Here is a 24,277-nt window from a genome sequence, read left to right on the forward strand (position 1 = left end):
ATTATGTCCTTATAACCACACAGAGTGATTCATACAACACATTATGTCCTTATAACTACACAGAGTGATTCATATAACACATTCTCTCCTTATAACTACACAGAGTGATTCATATAGCACATTCTCTCCTTATAACTACACAGAGTGATTCATACAACACATTATGTCCTTATAACCACACAGAGTGATTCATATAACACATTATGTCCTTATAACCACACAGAGTGATTCATATAACACATTCTCTCCTTATAACTACACACAGTGATTCATATAACACATTCTCTCCTTATAACTACACACAGTGATTCATATAACACATTATGTCCTTATAACCACACAGAGTGATTCATATAACACATTCTCTCCTTATAACTACACAGAGTGATTCATATAGCACATTCTCTCCTTATAACTACACAGAGTGATTCATATAACACATTATGTCCTTATAACCACACAGAGTGATTCATACAACACATTATGTCCTTATAACCACATAGAGTGATTCATACAACACATTCTCTATTTAAAACCACACAGAGTGATTCATATAACACATTCTCTCTTCAAAACCACACAGAATGATTCATATAACACATTCTCTCCTTATAACTACACAGAGTGATTCATATAACACATTCTCTCCTTATAACCACACAGAGTGATTCATATAACACATTATGTCCTTATAACCACACAGAGTGATTCATATAACACATTATGTCCTTATAACTAGACAGAGTGATTCATATAGCACATTATGTCCTTATAACCACACAGAGTGATTCATATAACACATTATGTCCTTATAACCACACAGAGTAATTCATATAACACATTATGTCCTTATAACCACACAGAGTGATTCATATAACACATTATGTCCTTATAACCACACAGAGTGATTCATACAACACATTATGTCCTTATAACTAGACAGAGTGATTCATATAACACATTATGTCCTTATAACCACACAGAGTGATTCATATAGCACATTCTCTCCTTATAACTACACAGAGTGATTTATATAACACATTATGTCCTTATAACCACACAGAGTGATTCATATAACACATTATGTCCTTATAACCACACAGAGTGATTCATATAGCACATTCTCTCCTTATAACTACACAGAGTGATTTATATAACACATTATGTCCTTATAACCACACAGAGTGATTCATATAACACATTCTCTCCTTATAACCACACAGAGTGATTCATATAACACATTCTCTCCTTATAACTACACACAGTGATTCATATAACACATTCTCTCCTTATAACTACACACAGTGATTCATATAACACATTCTCTCCTTATAACTACACACAGTGATTCATATAACACATTCTCTCCTTATAACCACACAGAGTGATTCATATAGCACATTCTCTCCTTATAACTACACAGAGTGATTTATATAACACATTATGTCCTTATAACCACACAGAGTGATTCATATAACACATTATGTCCTTATAACCACACAGAGTGATTCATATAGCACATTCTCTCCTTATAACTACACAGAGTGATTTATATAACACATTATGTCCTTATAACCACACAGAGTGATTCATATAACACATTCTCTCCTTATAACCACACAGAGTGATTCATATAACACATTCTCTCCTTATAACTACACACAGTGATTCATATAACACATTCTCTCCTTATAACTACACAGAGTGATTCATATAACACATTCTCTCCTTATAACTACACACAGTGATTCATATAACACATTCTCTCCTTATAACCACACAGAGTGATTCATATAACACATTTTCTCCTTATAACCACACAGAGTGATTCATATAACACATTCTCTCCTTATAACTACACAGAGTGATTCATATAACACATTCTCTCCTTATAACCACACAGAGTGATTCATATAACACATTATGTCCTTATAACCACACAGAGTGATTCATATAGCACATTCTCTCCTTATAACCACACAGAGTGATTCATACAACACATTCTGTCCTAACTTACTGTAATTTATCATAAACAAGAAGAAATAACTTTAATTTCCTTCATTATTTCAATGTAACAACTGTAGCATTTCATTTGAAAATATTCAATATATTTACTGATTCAGTTCTTTAACATTTCTTATGAAATTCACACTGTGTTCATCCTCGACAATGAATACATCTTCGAACCGTTTTTATTACCACATCTGGAGCGTTGTCAAGGTCAAAGGGTGCATTGGCTGTTTCGTTTAAAGTAACAAATAGATCAACAATATGATATTTTGGTTCTTAAATCCAGTTTATATTTAAATAAAAAATACATAAACCTAATATGAACAATAAAACGTATTTCTGTGTTGTTCTATTGGGTGATGGAGTTAACAATCACTGCAGGAAGAACAAATCTGCAATGATTGCTACCTTCATCACCCAAAAAGAATTTTATTGTGGAAAATACAACATAACATTTCAGAGCAAATGATTTTGAAATAACCAAAACATCTTGTTTTCCTAAGGTCATAATCTGCTCAGTTTGCAAGCTTTTCTAAATTAATGTAGGCAAAAGAAATGGTTTTAATACCTTGGTCAGCTTCAGATATAGAAATGGTTTTGTTACCTTGGCCAGCTTCAGACTGGAGTCCGAATAATTCCACAATGTGTTGAAGCAATAATAAACAGGAAACCATATCGAATCATTCTTAAATATCCCCTTCCCATTCAGTGTCTTCAAAATCTTCATGGTAATCTCTGAAATCAAACAAAACATACTTCATGGTCATCTCTGAAATCAAACAAAACTTGCATTGTCATCATCAATAAACGTAAAAAAATCACATCCCAAGCATTCAAATTCATCTCACAACCTACAGACTACACCATTACAATCATTACTGTCACACACTACAATCATTACTGTCTCACACTACAATCATTACTAATGTCTCACACTACAATCATTAATGTCACACACTACAATCATTAATGTCACACACTACAATCATTACTAATGTCTCACACTACAATCATTACTAATGTCACACACTACAATCATTACTGTCACACACTACAATCATTACTGTCTCACACTACAATCATTACTAATGTCTCACACTACAATCATTACTGTCACACACTACAATCATTACTGTCACACACTACAATCATTACTGTCACACACTACAATCATTACTGTCACACACTACAATCATTACTAATGTCACACACTACAATCATTACTAATGTCACACACTACAATCATTACTGTCTCACACTACAATCATTACTAATGTCACACACTACAATCATTACTAATGTCACACACTACAATCATTACTAATGTCTCACACTACAATCATTACTAATGTCACACACTACAATCATTACTAATGTCACACACTACAATCATTACTAATGTCTCACACTACAATCATTACTAATGTCTCACACTACAATCATTACTAATGTCTCACACTACAATCATTACTAATGTCACACACTACAATCATTACTGTCACACACTACAATCATTACTAATGTCACACACTACAATCATTACTGTCACACACTACAATCATTACTAATGTCACACACTACAATCATTACTAATGTCACACACTACAATCATTACTAATGTCACACACTACAATCATTACTGTCTCACACTACAATCATTACTAATGTCTCACACTACAATCATTACTAATGTCTCACACTACAATCATTACTAATGTCTCACACTACAATCATTACTAATGTCACACACTACAATCATTACTGATGTCTCACACTACAATCATTACTAATGTCACACACTACAATCATTACTAATGTCACACACTACAATCATTACTAATGTCACACACTACAATCATTACTAATGTCACACACTACAATCATTACTGTCTCACACTACAATCATTACTAATGTCACACACTACAATCATTACTGTCACACACTACAATCATTACTAATGTCACACACTACAATCATTACTGATGTCTCACACTACAATCATTACTAATGTCACACACTACAATCATTACTAATGTCACACACTACAATCATTACTAATGTCACACACTACAATCATTACTAATGTCACACACTACAATCATTACTGTCACACACTACAATCATTACTAATGTCACACACTACAATCATTACTGTCACACACTACAATCATTACTAATGTCACACACTACAATCATTACTAATGTCACACACTACAATCATTACTAATGTCACACACTACAATCATTACTGTCTCACACTACAATCATTACTAATGTCTCACACTACAATCATTACTAATGTCTCACACTACAATCATTACTAATGTCTCACACTACAATCATTACTAATGTCACACACTACAATCATTACTGATGTCTCACACTACAATCATTACTAATGTCACACACTACAATCATTACTAATGTCACACACTACAATCATTACTAATGTCACACACTACAATCATTACTGTCACACACTACAATCATTACTGTCTCACACTACAATCATTACTAATGTCTCACACTACAATCATTACTGTCTCACACTACAATCATTACTAATGTCTCACACTACAATCATTACTAATGTCACACACTACAATCATTACTGTCACACACTACAATCATTACTAATGTCTCACACTACAATCATTACTAATGTCTCACACTACAATCATTACTAATGTCACACACTACAATCATTACTGTCACACACTACAATCATTACTGTCACACACTACAATCATTACTGTCACACACTACAATCATTACTAATGTCACACACTACAATCATTACTAATGTCACACACTACAATCATTACTAATGTCACACACTACAATCATTACTAATGTCTCACACTACAATCATTACTAATGTCACACACTACAATCATTACTGTCTCACACTACAATCATTACTAATGTCTCACACTACAATCATTACTAATGTCACACACTACAATCATTACTAATGTCACACACTACAATCATTACTGTCACACACTACAATCATTACTGTCACACACTACAATCATTACTAATGTCTCACACTACAATCATTACTAATGTCACACACTACAATCATTACTAATGTCACACACTACAATCATTACTAATGTCACACACTACAATCATTACTAATGTCACACACTACAATCATTACTGTCTCACACTACAATCATTACTAATGTCTCACACTACAATCATTACTAATGTCACACACTACAATCATTACTAATGTCACACACTACAATCATTACTGTCTCACACTACAATCATTACTGTCACACACTACAATCATTACTGTCACACACTACAATCATTACTAATGTCACACACTACAATCATTACTGTCACACACTACAATCATTACTGTCACACACTACAATCATTACTAATGTCACACACTACAATCATTACTAATGTCACACACTACAATCATTACTAATGTCTCACACTACAATCATTACTAATGTCACACACTACAATCATTACTGTCACACACTACAATCATTACTAATGTCACACACTACAATCATTACTAATGTCTCACACTACAATCATTACTAATGTCACACACTACAATCATTACTAATGTCACACACTACAATCATTACTAATGTCTCACACTACAACCATTACTAATGTCTCACACTACAATCATTACTAATGTCACACTACAATCATTACTGTCTCACACTACAATCATTACTAATGTCACACACTACAATCATTACTAATGTCACACACTACAATCATTACTGTCTCACACTACAATCATTACTAATGTCACACACTACAATCATTACTAATGTCACACACTACAATCATTACTGTCACACACTACAATCATTACTGTCACACACTACAATCATTACTAATGTCTCACACTACAATCATTACTAATGTCTCACACTACAATCATTACTAATGTCTCACACTACAATCATTACTAATGTCACACACTACAATCATTACTAATGTCACACACTACAATCATTACTAATGTCTCACACTACAATCATTACTAATGTCACACACTACAATCATTACTGTCACACACTACAATCATTACTAATGTCACACACTACAATCATTACTAATGTCACACACTACAATCATTACTAATGTCACACACTACAATCATTACTAATGTCACACTACAATCATTACTAATGTCACACACTACAATCATTACTGTCTCACACTACAATCATTACTAATGTCTCACACTACAATCATTACTGTCACACACTACAATCATTACTAATGTCACACACTACAATCATTACTGTCACACACTACAATCATTACTGTCACACACTACAATCATTACTGTCACACACTACAATCATTACTAATGTCACACACTACAATCATTACTGTCACACACTACAATCATTACTAATGTCACACACTACAATCATTACTGTCACACACTACAATCATTACTAATGTCACACACTACAATCATTACTAATGTCACACACTACAATCATTACTGTCTCACACTACAATCATTACTAATGTCACACACTACAATCATTACTGTCACACACTACAATCATTACTAATGTCACACACTACAATCATTACTAATGTCACACACTACAATCATTACTAATGTCTCACACTACAATCATTACTAATGTCTCACACTACAATCATTACTAATGTCACACACTACAATCATTACTGTCACACACTACAATCATTACTAATGTCTCACACTACAATCATTACTAATGTCACACACTACAATCATTACTGTCTCACACTACAATCATTACTGTCACACACTACAATCATTACTAATGTCACACACTACAATCATTACTAATGTCTCACACTACAATCATTACTAATGTCACACACTACAATCATTACTGTCACACACTACAATCATTACTAATGTCTCACACTACAATCATTACTAATGTCTCACACTACAATCATTACTAATGTCACACACTACAATCATTACTGTCACACACTACAATCATTACTGTCACACACTACAATCATTACTAATGTCACACACTACAATCATTACTGTCACACACTACAATCATTACTAATGTCTCACACTACAATCATTACTAATGTCTCACACTACAATCATTACTAATGTCACACACTACAATCATTACTAATGTCACACACTACAATCATTACTAATGTCACACACTACAATCATTACTAATGTCACACACTACAATCATTACTGTCACACACTACAATCATTACTAATGTCACACACTACAATCATTACTAATGTCACACACTACAATCATTACTGTCACACACTACAATCATTACTGTCACACACTACAATCATTACTAATGTCTCACACTACAATCATTACTAATGTCACACACTACAATCATTACTAATGTCTCACACTACAATCATTACTAATGTCACACACTACAATCATTACTAATGTCACACACTACAATCATTACTGTCACACACTACAATCATTACTGTCACACACTACAATCATTACTAATGTCACACACTACAATCATTACTAATGTCACACACTACAATCATTACTAATGTCTCACACTACAATCATTACTAATGTCACACACTACAATCATTACTGTCTCACACTACAATCATTACTAATGTCACACACTACAATCATTACTAATGTCACACACTACAATCATTACTGTCACACACTACAATCATTACTAATGTCACACACTACAATCATTACTAATGTCACACACTACAATCATTACTAATGTCTCACACTACAATCATTACTAATGTCACACACTACAATCATTACTGTCACACACTACAATCATTACTAATGTCTCACACTACAATCATTACTAATGTCACACACTACAATCATTAATGTCACACACTACAATCATTACTAATGTCTCACACTACAATCATTACTAATGTCACACACTACAATCATTACTAATGTCACACACTACAATCATTACTGTCACACACTACAATCATTACTGTCACACACTACAATCATTACTAATGTCTCACACTACAATCATTACTAATGTCTCACACTACAATCATTACTAATGTCTCACACTACAATCATTACTAATGTCTCACACTACAATCATTACTAATGTCACACACTACAATCATTACTAATGTCACACACTACAATCATTACTGTCTCACACTACAATCATTACTAATGTCACACACTACAATCATTACTAATGTCACACACTACAATCATTACTAATGTCTCACACTACAACCATTACTAATGTCTCACACTACAATCATTACTAATGTCACACTACAATCATTACTGTCACACACTACAATCATTACTAATGTCTCACACTACAATCATTACTAATGTCACACACTACAATCATTACTGTCACACACTACAATCATTACTAATGTCTCACACTACAATCATTACTAATGTCACACACTACAATCATTACTAATGTCACACACTACAATCATTACTAATGTCACACACTACAATCATTACTAATGTCTCACACTACAATCATTACTAATGTCACACACTACAATCATTACTAATGTCACACACTACAATCATTACTAATGTCTCACACTACAATCATTACTAATGTCTCACACTACAATCATTACTAATGTCACACACTACAATCATTACTAATGTCACACACTACAATCATTACTAATGTCTCACACTACAATCATTACTAATGTCACACACTACAATCATTAATGTCACACACTACAATCATTACTAATGTCACACACTACAATCATTACTAATGTCTCACACTACAATCATTACTGTCACACACTACAATCATTACTAATGTCTCACACTACAATCATTACTAATGTCACACACTACAATCATTACTGTCACACACTACAATCATTACTAATGTCTCACACTACAATCATTACTAATGTCTCACACTACAATCATTACTAATGTCACACACTACAATCATTACTAATGTCACACACTACAATCATTACTAATGTCACACACTACAATCATTACTAATGTCTCACACTACAATCATTACTAATGTCACACACTACAATCATTACTGTCACACACTACAATCATTACTGTCACACACTACAATCATTACTAATGTCACACACTACAATCATTACTAATGTCACACACTACAATCATTACTAATGTCACACACTACAATCATTACTAATGTCTCACACTACAATCATTACTAATGTCTCACACTACAATCATTACTAATGTCACACACTACAATCATTACTGTCACACACTACAATCATTACTGTCACACACTACAATCATTACTAATGTCACACACTACAATCATTACTAATGTCACACACTACAATCATTACTAATGTCACACACTACAATCATTACTAATGTCACACACTACAATCATTACTGTCTCACACTACAATCATTACTAATGTCACACACTACAATCATTACTAATGTCTCACACTACAATCATTACTAATGTCTCACACTACAATCATTACTAATGTCACACACTACAATCATTACTAATGTCTCACACTACAATCATTACTAATGTCACACACTACAATCATTACTAATGTCTCACACTACAATCATTACTAATGTCACACACTACAATCATTACTGTCTCACACTACAATCATTACTGTCTCACACTACAATCATTACTAATGTCTCACACTACAATCATTACTAATGTCACACACTACAATCATTACTGTCACACACTACAATCATTACTAATGTCACACACTACAATCATTACTAATGTCACACACTACAATCATTACTAATGTCTCACACTACAATCATTACTAATGTCACACACTACAATCATTACTAATGTCACACACTACAATCATTACTGTCACACACTACAATCATTACTAATGTCACACACTACAATCATTACTAATGTCACACACTACAATCATTACTGTCACACACTACAATCATTACTAATGTCTCACACTACAATCATTACTAATGTCACACACTACAATCATTACTGTCACACACTACAATCATTACTAATGTCACACACTACAATCATTACTGTCTCACACTACAATCATTACTAATGTCTCACACTACAATCATTACTGTCTCACACTACAATCATTACTAATGTCTCACACTACAATCATTACTGATGTCACACACTACAATCATTACTAATGTCTCACACTACAATCATTACTAATGTCACACACTACAATCATTACTGTCACACACTACAATCATTACTAATGTCACACACTACAATCATTACTAATGTCACACACTACAATCATTACTAATGTCACACACTACAATCATTACTGTCACACACTACAATCATTACTAATGTCACACACTACAATCATTACTAATGTCTCACACTACAATCATTACTGTCACACACTACAATCATTACTGTCACACACTACAATCATTACTAATGTCACACACTACAATCATTACTAATGTCACACACTACAATCATTACTGTCTCACACTACAATCATTACTGTCACACACTACAATCATTACTAATGTCACACACTACAATCATTACTAATGTCACACACTACAATCATTACTAATGTCTCACACTACAATCATTACTAATGTCACACACTACAATCATTACTGTCACACACTACAATCATTACTAATGTCACACACTACAATCATTACTAATGTCTCACACTACAATCATTACTAATGTCACACACTACAATCATTACTAATGTCTCACACTACAATCATTACTAATGTCTCACACTACAATCATTACTGTCACACACTACAATCATTACTGTCACACACTACAATCATTACTAATGTCACACACTACAATCATTACTGTCACACACTACAATCATTACTGTCACACACTACAATCATTACTGTCACACACTACAATCATTACTAATGTCACACACTACAATCATTACTAATGTCTCACACTACAATCATTACTGTCACACACTACAATCATTACTGTCACACACTACAATCATTACTGTCACACACTACAATCATTACTGTCACACACTACAATCATTACTAATGTCTCACACTACAATCATTACTGTCTCACACTACAATCATTACTAATGTCTCACACTACAATCATTACTAATGTCACACACTACAATCATTACTAATGTCTCACACTACAATCATTACTGTCACACACTACAATCATTACTGTCACACACTACAATCATTACTGTCACACACTACAATCATTACTGTCACACACTACAATCATTACTAATGTCACACACTACAATCATTACTAATGTCACACACTACAATCATTACTAATGTCACACACTACAATCATTACTAATGTCACACACTACAATCATTACTAATGTCTCACACTACAACCATTACTGTCACACACTACAATCATTACTAATGTCACACACTACAATCATTACTAATGTCTCACACTACAATCATTACTAATGTCTCACACTACAACCATTACTGTCACACACTACAATCATTACTAATGTCACACACTACAATCATTACTAATGTCTCACACTACAATCATTACTAATGTCTCACACTACAATCATTACTAATGTCTCACACTACAATCATTACTAATGTCACACACTACAATCATTACTAATGTCACACACTACAATCATTACTAATGTCTCACACTACAATCATTACTAATGTCTCACACTACAATCATTACTAATGTCACACACTACAATCATTACTAATGTCACACACTACAATCATTACTAATGTCTCACACTACAATCATTACTAATGTCTCACACTACAATCATTACTAATGTCTCACACTACAATCATTACTAATGTCACACACTACAATCATTACTGTCACACACTACAATCATTACTAATGTCTCACACTACAATCATTACTAATGTCACACACTACAATCATTACTAATGTCACACACTACAATCATTACTAATGTCTCACACTACAATCATTACTAATGTCTCACACTACAATCATTACTGTCACACACTACAATCATTACTGTCACACACTACAATCATTACTAATGTCACACACTACAATCATTACTAATGTCACACACTACAATCATTACTAATGTCTCACACTACAATCATTACTAATGTCTCACACTACAATCATTACTGTCACACACTACAATCATTACTAATGTCACACACTACAATCATTACTAATGTCTCACACTACAATCATTACTGTCACACACTACAATCATTACTGTCACACACTACAATCATTACTGTCACACACTACAATCATTACTAATGTCTCACACTACAATCATTACTAATGTCACACACTACAATCATTAATGTCACACACTACAATCATTACTAATGTCTCACACTACAATCATTACTAATGTCTCACACTACAATCATTACTGTCTCACACTACAATCATTACTAATGTCACACACTACAATCATTACTGTCACACACTACAATCATTACTAATGTCACACACTACAATCATTACTAATGTCTCACACTACAATCATTACTAATGTCACACACTACAATCATTACTAATGTCTCACACTACAATCATTACTAATGTCTCACACTACAATCATTACTGTCACACACTACAATCATTACTGTCTCACACTACAATCATTACTAATGTCTCACACTACAATCATTACTGTCACACACTACAATCATTACTAATGTCACACACTACAATCATTACTGTCACACACTACAATCATTACTGTCTCACACTACAATCATTACTAATGTCTCACACTACAATCATTACTAATGTCACACACTACAATCATTACTGTCTCACACTACAATCATTACTAATGTCACACACTACAATCATTACTAATGTCACACACTACAATCATTACTAATGTCTCACACTACAATCATTACTAATGTCTCACACTACAATCATTACTAATGTCACACACTACAATCATTACTAATGTCACACACTACAATCATTACTGTCTCACACTACAATCATTACTAATGTCACACACTACAATCATTACTAATGTCTCACACTACAATCATTACTAATGTCTCACACTACAATCATTACTGTCACACACTACAATCATTACTGTCACACACTACAATCATTACTAATGTCTCACACTACAATCATTACTAATGTCACACACTACAATCATTACTGTCTCACACTACAATCATTACTGTCACACACTACAATCATTACTAATGTCACACACTACAATCATTACTAATGTCTCACACTACAATCATTACTAATGTCACACACTACAATCATTACTAATGTCACACACTACAATCATTACTGTCACACACTACAATCATTACTAATGTCACACACTACAATCATTACTAATGTCACACACTACAATCATTACTAATGTCACACACTACAATCATTACTAATGTCACACACTACAATCATTACTAATGTCTCACACTACAATCATTACTGTCACACACTACAATCATTACTAATGTCTCACACTACAATCATTACTAATGTCACACACTACAATCATTACTAATGTCTCACACTACAATCATTACTAATGTCACACACTACAATCATTACTAATGTCACACACTACAATCATTACTAATGTCTCACACTACAATCATTACTAATGTCTCACACTACAATCATTACTGTCACACACTACAATCATTACTGTCTCACACTACAATCATTACTAATGTCTCACACTACAATCATTACTAATGTCACACACTACAATCATTAATGTCTCACACTACAATCATTACTAATGTCACACACTACAATCATTACTAATGTCTCACACTACAATCATTACTAATGTCTCACACTACAATCATTACTAATGTCTCACACTACAATCATTACTGTCTCACACTACAATCATTACTAATGTCACACACTACAATCATTACTGTCTCACACTACAATCATTACTAATGTCACACACTACAATCATTACTGTCACACACTACAATCATTACTAATGTCTCACACTACAATCATTACTAATGTCACACACTACAATCATTACTGTCACACACTACAATCATTACTGTCACACACTACAATCATTACTAATGTCACACACTACAATCATTACTAATGTCTCACACTACAATCATTACTAATGTCACACACTACAATCATTACTGTCACACACTACAATCATTACTAATGTCACACACTACAATCATTACTAATGTCTCACACTACAATCATTACTAATGTCTCACACTACAATCATTACTAATGTCTCACACTACAATCATTACTGTCACACACTACAATCATTACTAATGTCACACACTACAATCATTACTAATGTCACACACTACAATCATTACTAATGTCACACACTACAATCATTAATGTCTCACACTACAATCATTACTGTCACACACTACAATCATTACTGTCTCACACTACAATCATTACTAATGTCACACACTACAATCATTACTAATGTCACACACTACAATCATTACTGTCACACACTACAATCATTACTGTCTCACACTACAATCATTACTAATGTCACACACTACAATCATTACTAATGTCTCACACTACAATCATTACTGTCACACACTACAATCATTACTAATGTCACACACTACAATCATTACTAATGTCACACACTACAATCATTACTAATGTCACACACTACAATCATTAATGTCTCACACTACAATCATTACTGTCACACACTACAATCATTAATGTCTCACACTACAATCATTACTGTCACACACTACAATCATTACTGTCACACACTACAATCATTACTAATGTCACACACTACAATCATTACTAATGTCACACACTACAATCATTACTAATGTCACACACTACAATCATTAATGTCTCACACTACAATCATTACTGTCACACACTACAATCATTACTGTCTCACACTACAATCATTACTAATGTCACACACTACAATCATTACTAATGTCACACACTACAATCATTACTAATGTCTCACACTACAATCATTACTAATGTCACACACTACAATCATTACTGTCTCACACTACAATCATTACTGTCACACACTACAATCATTACTAATGTCTCACACTACAATCATTACTAATGTCTCACACTACAATCATTACTGTCTCACACTACAATCATTACTAATGTCACACACTACAATCATTACTAATGTCTCACACTACAATCATTACTAATGTCACACACTACAATCATTACTGTCACACACTACAATCATTACTGTCTCACACTACAATCATTACTAATGTCTCACACTACAATCATTACTAATGTCTCACACTACAATCATTACTAATGTCTCACACTACAATCATTACTAATGTCACACACTACAATCATTACTAATGTCTCACACTACAATCATTACTGTCACACACTACAATCATTACTGTCACACACTACAATCATTACTGTCACACACTACAATCATTACTGTCACACACTACAATCATTACTAATGTCACACACTACAATCATTACTAATGTCTCACACTACAATCATTACTAATGTCACACACTACAATCATTACTGTCACACACTACAATCATTACTGTCACACACTACAATCATTACTGTCACACACTACAATCATTACTAATGTCACACACTACAATCATTACTAATGTCTCACACTACAATCATTACTAATGTCACACACTACAATCATTACTAATGTCACACACTACAATCATTACTAATGTCACACACTACAATCATTACTAATGTCACACACTACAATCATTACTGTCACACACTACAATCATTACTAATGTCACACACTACAATCATTACTGTCACACACTACAATCATTACTAATGTCACACACTACAATCATTACTGTCACACACTACAATCATTACTAATGTCACACACTACAATCATTACTAATGTCACACACTACAATCATTGATTAGACACTTCGTTACTTACCTGCGAATCCCTCGTCAGCGAGAATATTGCCGATTTTTTTCCGAATGGCCCTGTAACTCCAGTATGTGTCTCCCACACTCTTTAGGATTTTCATCGTATCCCCTCGGTCATATTCATCTAATCCCCGCAGAGCCTGGACAAGTTCTGCGACTCTTGGAAGTATTTCCTCATCCTAAAAATAGCATTATGATATGTGTCTCCATGGTTATCATACTCGATACTTGGTTACATATTAAATTACTCGATACTTATTTACATATCAAATTACTCGATACTTAGTTACATATTAAATTACTCGATACTTAGTTACATATTAAATTACTCGATACTTAGTTACATATTAAATTACTTGATACTTAGTTACATATTAAATTATTCGATACTTAGTTACATATTAAATTACTCGATACTTAGTTACATATTAAATTACTCGATACTTAGTTACATATTAAATTCTTGATTTCTGTAATAATTACAGGGAATATATTTACCTCATATGCAAATTGACAAACTATATCTATTCAAAATTCTATTAACCTTTGACCTCTAAAGATGACCTTGACCTCCTTCTGATAACAATGCTTGATGCGGGATAATACAACCCTACATACATGTACACCACTGCTTGCATGATCCCCCACCCCACCCCATCAACCAAAAAAGAAAAATAAATTTCCTCTAAGAAAACTTTGCATATCTGAAAATGGTAAATATCAAAAAGGAAAAAAAATCATTATGACTGAAATAATATTTCCTCTTTTAAGTCCACTAAGAAATATCTAATCTTCTGGAGATGCAGGTATAAAACTAGAGACATCCTGTGGAATCATTAGAATCCATGGTGGCTCAATTTTCGTGGGTACCCCTCACCCACGAATTTACATCCTCAACGAATAAAGAATCATAATTACATTCTGGAGTTAATAATCTTACAAATACATAAATCCACGAGATTACGTCCCCACGAACCCGTAAAAATTCAACAATCCACGAAAATTTACCCTCACGAATTTAAATGAATTTAAATGATAGTACATATAACAGGTAATTTAGCAACTCGTGCGGAGGCAGGTTTACCACCCAAAATATGTGACGGTCCCACCTATAAATCACGAATTCCTATCAATTGGTTAGATAAACTGATGCCGATTTAAGATTATTTCACTCTTCTCATAAATTGGATCGAACATAACAAATTTTTAAACGATTTTATGATCAATAAATATACTATTAACAAACAAGATGTGTTTGTGAAACACAAATACCCCCAGATAATGGCCAATTCCAAAGATGGCCAAGGTCACAGAGACAAATATCTTGGTACCAGTAGAAAGATCTTGTCACAAGAAATGCTCATGTGCAAGATGAAAGCTCTAATATTTACCATTCAGAAGTTAAGACCAATGTTAAATTTAAAAAGTAGGTCAAATGCCAAGGTCAAAAGGTTTAGTATCCACGGAAAGGTCTTGTCACAAGGAATACTCATGTGAAATATCAAAGCTCTAGCAGCTTACTGTTCAAAAGTTATTGGCAACGCTAAATTTTTCAAAAAGTAGGTCAAATTCGAAGGTCAAGGTCACAGGATAAAAAATGTTGGTACCCACGGAAAGGTCTTGTCACAAGAAATACTCATGTGAAATATCAAAGCTCTAGCACTTAGTGTTCAAAAGTTATTAGCAAGTTTAACATTTCAGACAAAATGATAGACAAGATCTTCGACCTTGAGGGCATAAAACAAAAGTAGGGAAACCACAACATTTTCTGAAATTTCACCGATTTTTCTGAGTTTGGATCTTGTGTCACCTTTCAATACTTCACCATCATTAAAGTGAAACATCTTCTGAAAATATTGAGTATTTTTAGAGATAGGCTTTGGAAGATTTGAACTTGACTTCTTTCATTCTTAAGCTAGTATACGCAATTTAAATCAGTGTGTGCATCTTTACGTGAGATAAAACATGGGACTCTCGAGTCAGAGTGTGTGTCTTTATGTGAGATAAAACAGGGGACTTGCGAGTCAGTGTGTGCATCTTTATGCGAGATAAAACAGGGGACTCGCGAGTCAATGTGTGCATCTTTACGTGAGATAAAACAGGGGACTCGTGAGTCAGTGTGTGCATCATTACGTGAGATAAAACAGGGGACTCGCGAGTCAGTGTGTGCATCTTTACGTGAGATAAAACAGGGGACTCGCGAGTCAGTGTGTGCGTCTTTACGTGAGATAAAACAGGGGACTCGCGAGTCAATGTGTGCATCATTACGTGAGATAAAACAGGGGACTCGCGAGTCAGTGTGTGCATCTTTACATGAGATAAAACAGGGGACCCGTGAGATGATATGAGAGTTGAGGAAGTTGCTAATCTCTGTTATATATGCCTCTAGTAAAACATACCTTGAGGTTTTTGACATTACATATCTCATCAAAGTTGACCTGTCCGTTCATTTGTTCTGTGGAATTCTGGGAAGGGTCTTCCATTGACTGACTTCCTGATTTGTGGGGAGACTGCCCCGTATCTTCATTCATCATGATGGTGGACTCGTGTAAACTCAGGGGGCCATCTTAAAGAAAAAGGAAGTCATTATATGAAATGTAATACCATTAGAGAGGGGTTGAGGGGTGGGGAGGAGAGGGGGGGGGGGAGGGAGGGTGTGCTGGATTCCGGATTTTTTTTTTTTTTTTTTATATTTGTCCGGGATTGGTTTTGTTTTGTATGTTACAAAAAGCTCCCAGCACGTTCACGGCATGGTACCCGTACTCATGCATTTTGACTTCCAACTTTCCACAACTTCATGGCACCAAAGTGTAAGTTTTTAATCTCTTTATTAACTTTTATGTTAAATGCAAGTCATATTAAGAATGCATACGCATATTTGTTATTGTACACTTGTTGACCCCGATGTGATAAGCAGCCAGTATATCATGACATGTAGGTAGTTTATTTTGTCTAAATTTGATTAATTGATATTTCATGGTTATCTTATCTCTGATAGATCTTTAATGATGTTATTCATTGCTGTTATTTTTTCTTTCTGTGTAAATGGGGCACGCTCGCTTATTTTCTGAACGTACTATATATTGACCTTTCACGTGTTCGATATGTAAATTGCTCTGTGTAAATTGCTCACAGTTTAAATTTTTTCTCAAAGGTTGTGATGATTACATTTAAGTTTTCACATATCAGTATCAATATTTTTATAAGTCTTCTAGTGTGTGTATTTAGAATTCAAGATTTTTGATAACTTTGTAAAGCTTTTGGTGCATGTTATTCTTGATTTACTGAAATTTGATATCTTTAGCATGAAATGTGTAGATATGTTCTGAATAACATATTACATGTTTATTATAAACCATGCCACTTATCTTTTGTGCAGAACCTGTTGTAATAGGATCTTATTTTTGTTTACAGTATTTTACCCTCCCTGGAGGTTGTCTCTCTGCCATTAAAAGTAAAGAAACATACATCGTCTTTCTTGTGACAGAATAGTAAAATAACTTCGACATGGCTATGGAACGGGAAAGGAAACTCACAGAGGCTGGAGCCGAGTTGTTCATGGACAGATGCAGGAAATATGATCGGGAAATAAAACATATTCAAAAGGAAATTGATGTCCTAATATCCACTCTTCAGGAATATCCAGAAATATCGGATGCAGAGATGGTACATAAGCAGATAAAACAAGCTAGTGGTGATTTTAAAAGACTTTCAGATCATTATGTTGACTTTCTTGTAAAACACAGATCAGTTGAAAGCGAAACAGAAAGGATTTCACATTTGAAATTAAGAGATAATGTAACGAGGGCTGTTACCGAGGTTCTCACTCAACGCACACAAGTTGCAACAAAAGATCCTAGCTGTGACAGACAAAGCGTTAAATCTGGATCAGGCCGATCAATCCTTTCATCTACTCAGTCTGCGATTATTCAGAAAAGAGCTGCACTTGAGGCTGCGAAAGTGAAAATGAAATACGTCGAGAAACAAGCTGCCATTATGACCCAAAAGGCAGCATTGGAAGCGGAAATCAGTCTACTTGAAATCCAACAAGAAACCGAAGCCTTACAATCAGCACTGAATGTGATGGAAAATGCAGAACAGTTAGATGATATAGAAACAGAATCTATTACTGAAGCTCGACAAGCAAGGACAAGTGAATTTATTCAACAACATTTTGTGAATTCCACTAACACTTCTGTTCAGCCACCTGTGCAAGCAATTACAAGTACTTTGACATCCGCTGTGCAACCGCCTGTACAGTCCACTGATAGCACGTTCACATCAGCTGTGCGACCTCGTGTGCAATTCACTGATAGTGCATTCACGTCAACTGTGCAAACATCTATGCAGTCTAGTGAAACATTTGTTCCTTTATCGACATTGGCAAATTTATGTTCCACACCTATGAATGAAAATTGGCGTACAGCATATCAACCAACGCAAACCATGGTACACTCTAGTCCCTTGCTTGCAACTTCATCACAAACAAGTCATGTGTATGATTTGCCGCCACCCTTTGCGCCGCGTTCAGACGTACTATCTCAGCCGAATCATCTATTGAATACTGAAGCGCCAACCTTTGTGCCACATTCGAGCATACTGCCTCAGCCGAATCACTTATTAAATACTGAAGTGCCAACCTTTATGCCGCGTTCGGGTATACTATCTCAGGCAAATTCTATAGTGACTACTCAAACGCCTACCTTTGTGCCATATTCGAGTTTACCGTCTCAGCCAAATCCGGTGACTACTCAAACCTCAGGATCACAATACGGTAATCGCTACACATCAGTCAATATGATGCCACATGTAGACAATTCGCAGGTTGAACTTTGTCAGATAATGACTAGGATGATGGCCAGAAAAGATGTAGTGCTTTCGCGTCTCATTAAATACAATGATAGTCCCATCCAATATTTGTCTTGGAAACAAACATTTAAAGCTGTAATGTTAGAACTTGCAGTTACACCATCAGAGGAACTGGATCTCATGATCAAATGGCTGGGTCCAGATTCATCCAGGCAGGCTGAATGCATAAAAACGGCCAGTGCAGGAAATCACGTGGATGCATTACACAAATTGTGGGATAGACTTGACATTCGGTATGGCAGTCCTGAATTGATAGAAGCGTGCTTACGAAACAAACTTACGAACTTCCCAAAGCTTTCAAACACTCCGGCTGACAGCAAACGACTTTATGATTTGTACGACCTCTTGAGTGAAATTCAGTGTGTCAAGGCCAACCCGCTCTATTCTTCAGTGCTTGCAATGTATGATTCATCCACAGGAGTAAACCAAATAGTATCTCGCTTGCCGACCAATCTACAAGAAAAGTGGTCATCTCGCGCCAATACTTACAAAAATCAACATGGAATGCTATTTCCTCCGTTCAGTTATTTTGTCAACTTCATCTACGACATGGCAAAATGGCGCACTGACCCGAGTTTTCAGTACAACACTAGCACACTATCTTCTCAGAAACAGTCAGCAAATAATCAACCCCAAATTCGCGTGAACGCAAGGAAAACGGAACTTTCTACAAACTCTACAGCTGAGGACAAATTGATGTGCCCCGTGCACAACACAAACCACAATTTGAATCAGTGCAGGACTTTCCGTCAGAAACCCATGAAAGAGCGAATGGAGATTCTAAAGAAAAACAAACTTTGTTTCCGTTGCTGCAGTTTGAAACGACACACCAAGAACAAATGCCAAGAGACTATCCGATGTGATGTTTGTAATCAGACAAGTCACCCGACTGGACTTCATGTATTGCGTGTTCAAAATGTACAGCAACCCTCTCATAACAAGGATGAGAATCTTACAGAAGATGACAATCGGCATGGAGGGGAGTCACGGACCGGTGTTAATACAAAATGTACACAGGTTTGTGGGACTGACAAAATTTGTAGCAAGTCATGCGCAAAAATTCTACAAGTGTATGTCTACAATGAGGACCAACCCATGCAGGCTCGCAAGGTCTACGCATTGATCGACGATCAAAGCAATTACTCCCTTGGAAAACCGGAACTGTTTGACAACTTTGATGATCATTCGGAACACATAAACTTCACTTTATCAACCTGTTCAGGGAAAGTTTCCGCGACTGGCAGAAAAGGCAACAATTATGTTGTTGAGTCCGCAGATCATAGTGTCAGGATTAAGATTCCGTCTCTTATCGAGTGTTCAGACATTCCCGATAATAGACATGAAATACCTTCTCCGGAAGTAGTGAAAAACTTTCCTCATCTTTGTGATTTGGTATCGTACATACCACCAGTTGATGACAGTGTACACATAGAACTCTTGATAGGTCGTGACGTTATACAAGCACACCATGTTGTGGATCAGAGGTTAGGCGGTGATAACTTACCCTACGCTCACAAATTACCTCTTGGTTGGGTTGTGGTTGGTGAATCTTGTATTGGAGCTCTCCATGGACGTGAATCTGTTCAAACAATCACAGTTAGCAAAACTCACATTCTTGCTAATGGTAGAGCAACCTATCTGGAACCATGTGTTAACACGTTAACCATCAAAGAAAACTCGATCTTCGAGAAAACGCCACAGGATGAGAGGCTTGGTCCATCAGTGGAAGACGAGCTTTTTATAAGTCTAATGGAAAGTAAGGTTACGAAGGACTGTGATGATCGCTGGACTGCACCACTTCCCTTTCGCGAAAATAGAAAGCTGTTGCCTAACAACAGAACTCAAGCCTTGCAGCGTGTTAAATCATTAGACCGTTCACTCCAGAAAGATGAAGTCAAGAAGAAACACGTTGTTGAATTCATGGGAAAAATGTTCGAAAACGGTCATGCTGAGGTAGCACCACCTTTGCCAACACTTAGTGAACAATGGTACCTACCGTTTTTCGGAATTTATCATCCCAAGAAACCTGGAAAAGTTAGAGTCGTCTTCGATTCGTCAGCAGTGTTCAGGGGAACGTCTTTGAATGACGTATTAATGAAAGGACCGGATTTAACCAATAATTTATTGGGAGTACTCTTGCGATTTCGGAAGGAAGCTATAGCTCTTACAGCTGACGTGGAGCACATGTTTTACAACTTCAAGGTGGACGAAACTCATCGCAATTATTTACGATTTGTGTGGCACGAAAATAATGACATTTCACAACCGTTGATGGACTACAGGATGACAGTCCATGTTTTCGGAAACTCTCCGTCTCCATCTGTTGCAACCTTTTGTCTCAGAAAATCCGTTGAGAATGCAGACAGTGATGTCCGAGATTTTGTCTGTAAAAACTTTTATGTGGACGATGGACTCATTTCTTGTCCAGATCCTGACTCGGCAATTGATCTCATGAAGCGCACACAGAAAGCGTTAGAAATTGGAGGACGGTTGCGTTTGCATAAGATTGTCTCGAACAGCACAACTGTGTTACAGAATTTCCCATCAGATGATTTGTCAGCAGATCTCAAGGAATTGGATCTTGGATCTGACACTCCGCCAATTCAGCGCAGTCTAGGATTATCATGGGACATTTCTACTGATAGATTTGTGTTCAGAGCGTCGACAGAAAACAAACCCTATACCCGTAGAGGTGCGTTATCAGTGATCAATAGTCTGTTTGATCCCATAGGATTTGCAGCCCCCATGACTTTGTATGGGAAATTGCTTCTCAGGGAAATGATGTCAGTCTCAGGACCTGTAAATTGGGATGAAGAGTTACCGCCTCAATTGAAATCGAAATGGGAACGGTGGATCACATCACTCGTGCATCTCCAGAATTTTCAAATTTCTCGCAAATATTCTGCAATTTCATTTCATGAAGCTTTGCGTAGAGAGGTTCATATCTTCAGTGATGCATCTAAGGACGCAATAGCTTCGGTAGCATACTTAAAACTGATATCAGATGAGGGAAGTGATGTTTCATTTTTGCTGGGCAAATCAAAAGTATCACCTGTTCATGGTCATACCATTCCTCGCCTTGAGCTCTGCGCAGCAGTTCTATCCATTGCAGTTGCAGAGTTGGTGAAAGAGCATTTGAACATCCCCTCACAGGATTTCTACTATTACACAGATAGCAAGATAGTGTTGGGGTATTTGTCAAACGAGGTACGGAGGTTCTATGTGTATGTCACCAATAGGGTGAATAGGATCAGAGCAGCTAGTTCTCCGACTCAGTGGTACTTCATTCCAACAGACAGTAACCCTGCTGACATTGCAACGAGACGTATCAATGCAGAAGACTTGGTGAATTCAACCTACCTAACGGGTCCAGACCTTTTGCGCAATGACATACATGTACAATTACCATCTAGTGAATTTCAGCTTGT

General features: G+C 35.3%; 1 protein-coding gene across 2 annotated transcripts in view; it reads right to left on the bottom strand.

Moving 5' to 3' along the window:
• LOC125662391 (uncharacterized) overlaps positions 1 to 24,277 on the bottom strand; it is an 84,644-nt gene that overhangs the window by 22,963 nt on the left and 37,404 nt on the right. For both annotated transcript variants that reach the window (XM_048894595.2, XM_056146656.1), the window contains exons 2-4: positions 18,380 to 18,546; positions 15,988 to 16,159; positions 2,615 to 2,745 (exon numbers count right to left, since the gene is read on the bottom strand). In XM_048894595.2, coding sequence (XP_048750552.1) covers positions 2,615 to 2,745; positions 15,988 to 16,159; positions 18,380 to 18,514 — 438 coding nt within the window. In that variant the 5' untranslated portion in view covers positions 18,515 to 18,546. The remainder of the gene's footprint in view (positions 1 to 2,614; positions 2,746 to 15,987; positions 16,160 to 18,379; positions 18,547 to 24,277) is intronic.

This window comes from Ostrea edulis, chromosome 8 (genome assembly GCF_947568905.1).
Source record: "Ostrea edulis chromosome 8, xbOstEdul1.1, whole genome shotgun sequence".
NCBI lineage: Eukaryota > Metazoa > Mollusca > Bivalvia > Ostreida > Ostreidae > Ostrea > Ostrea edulis.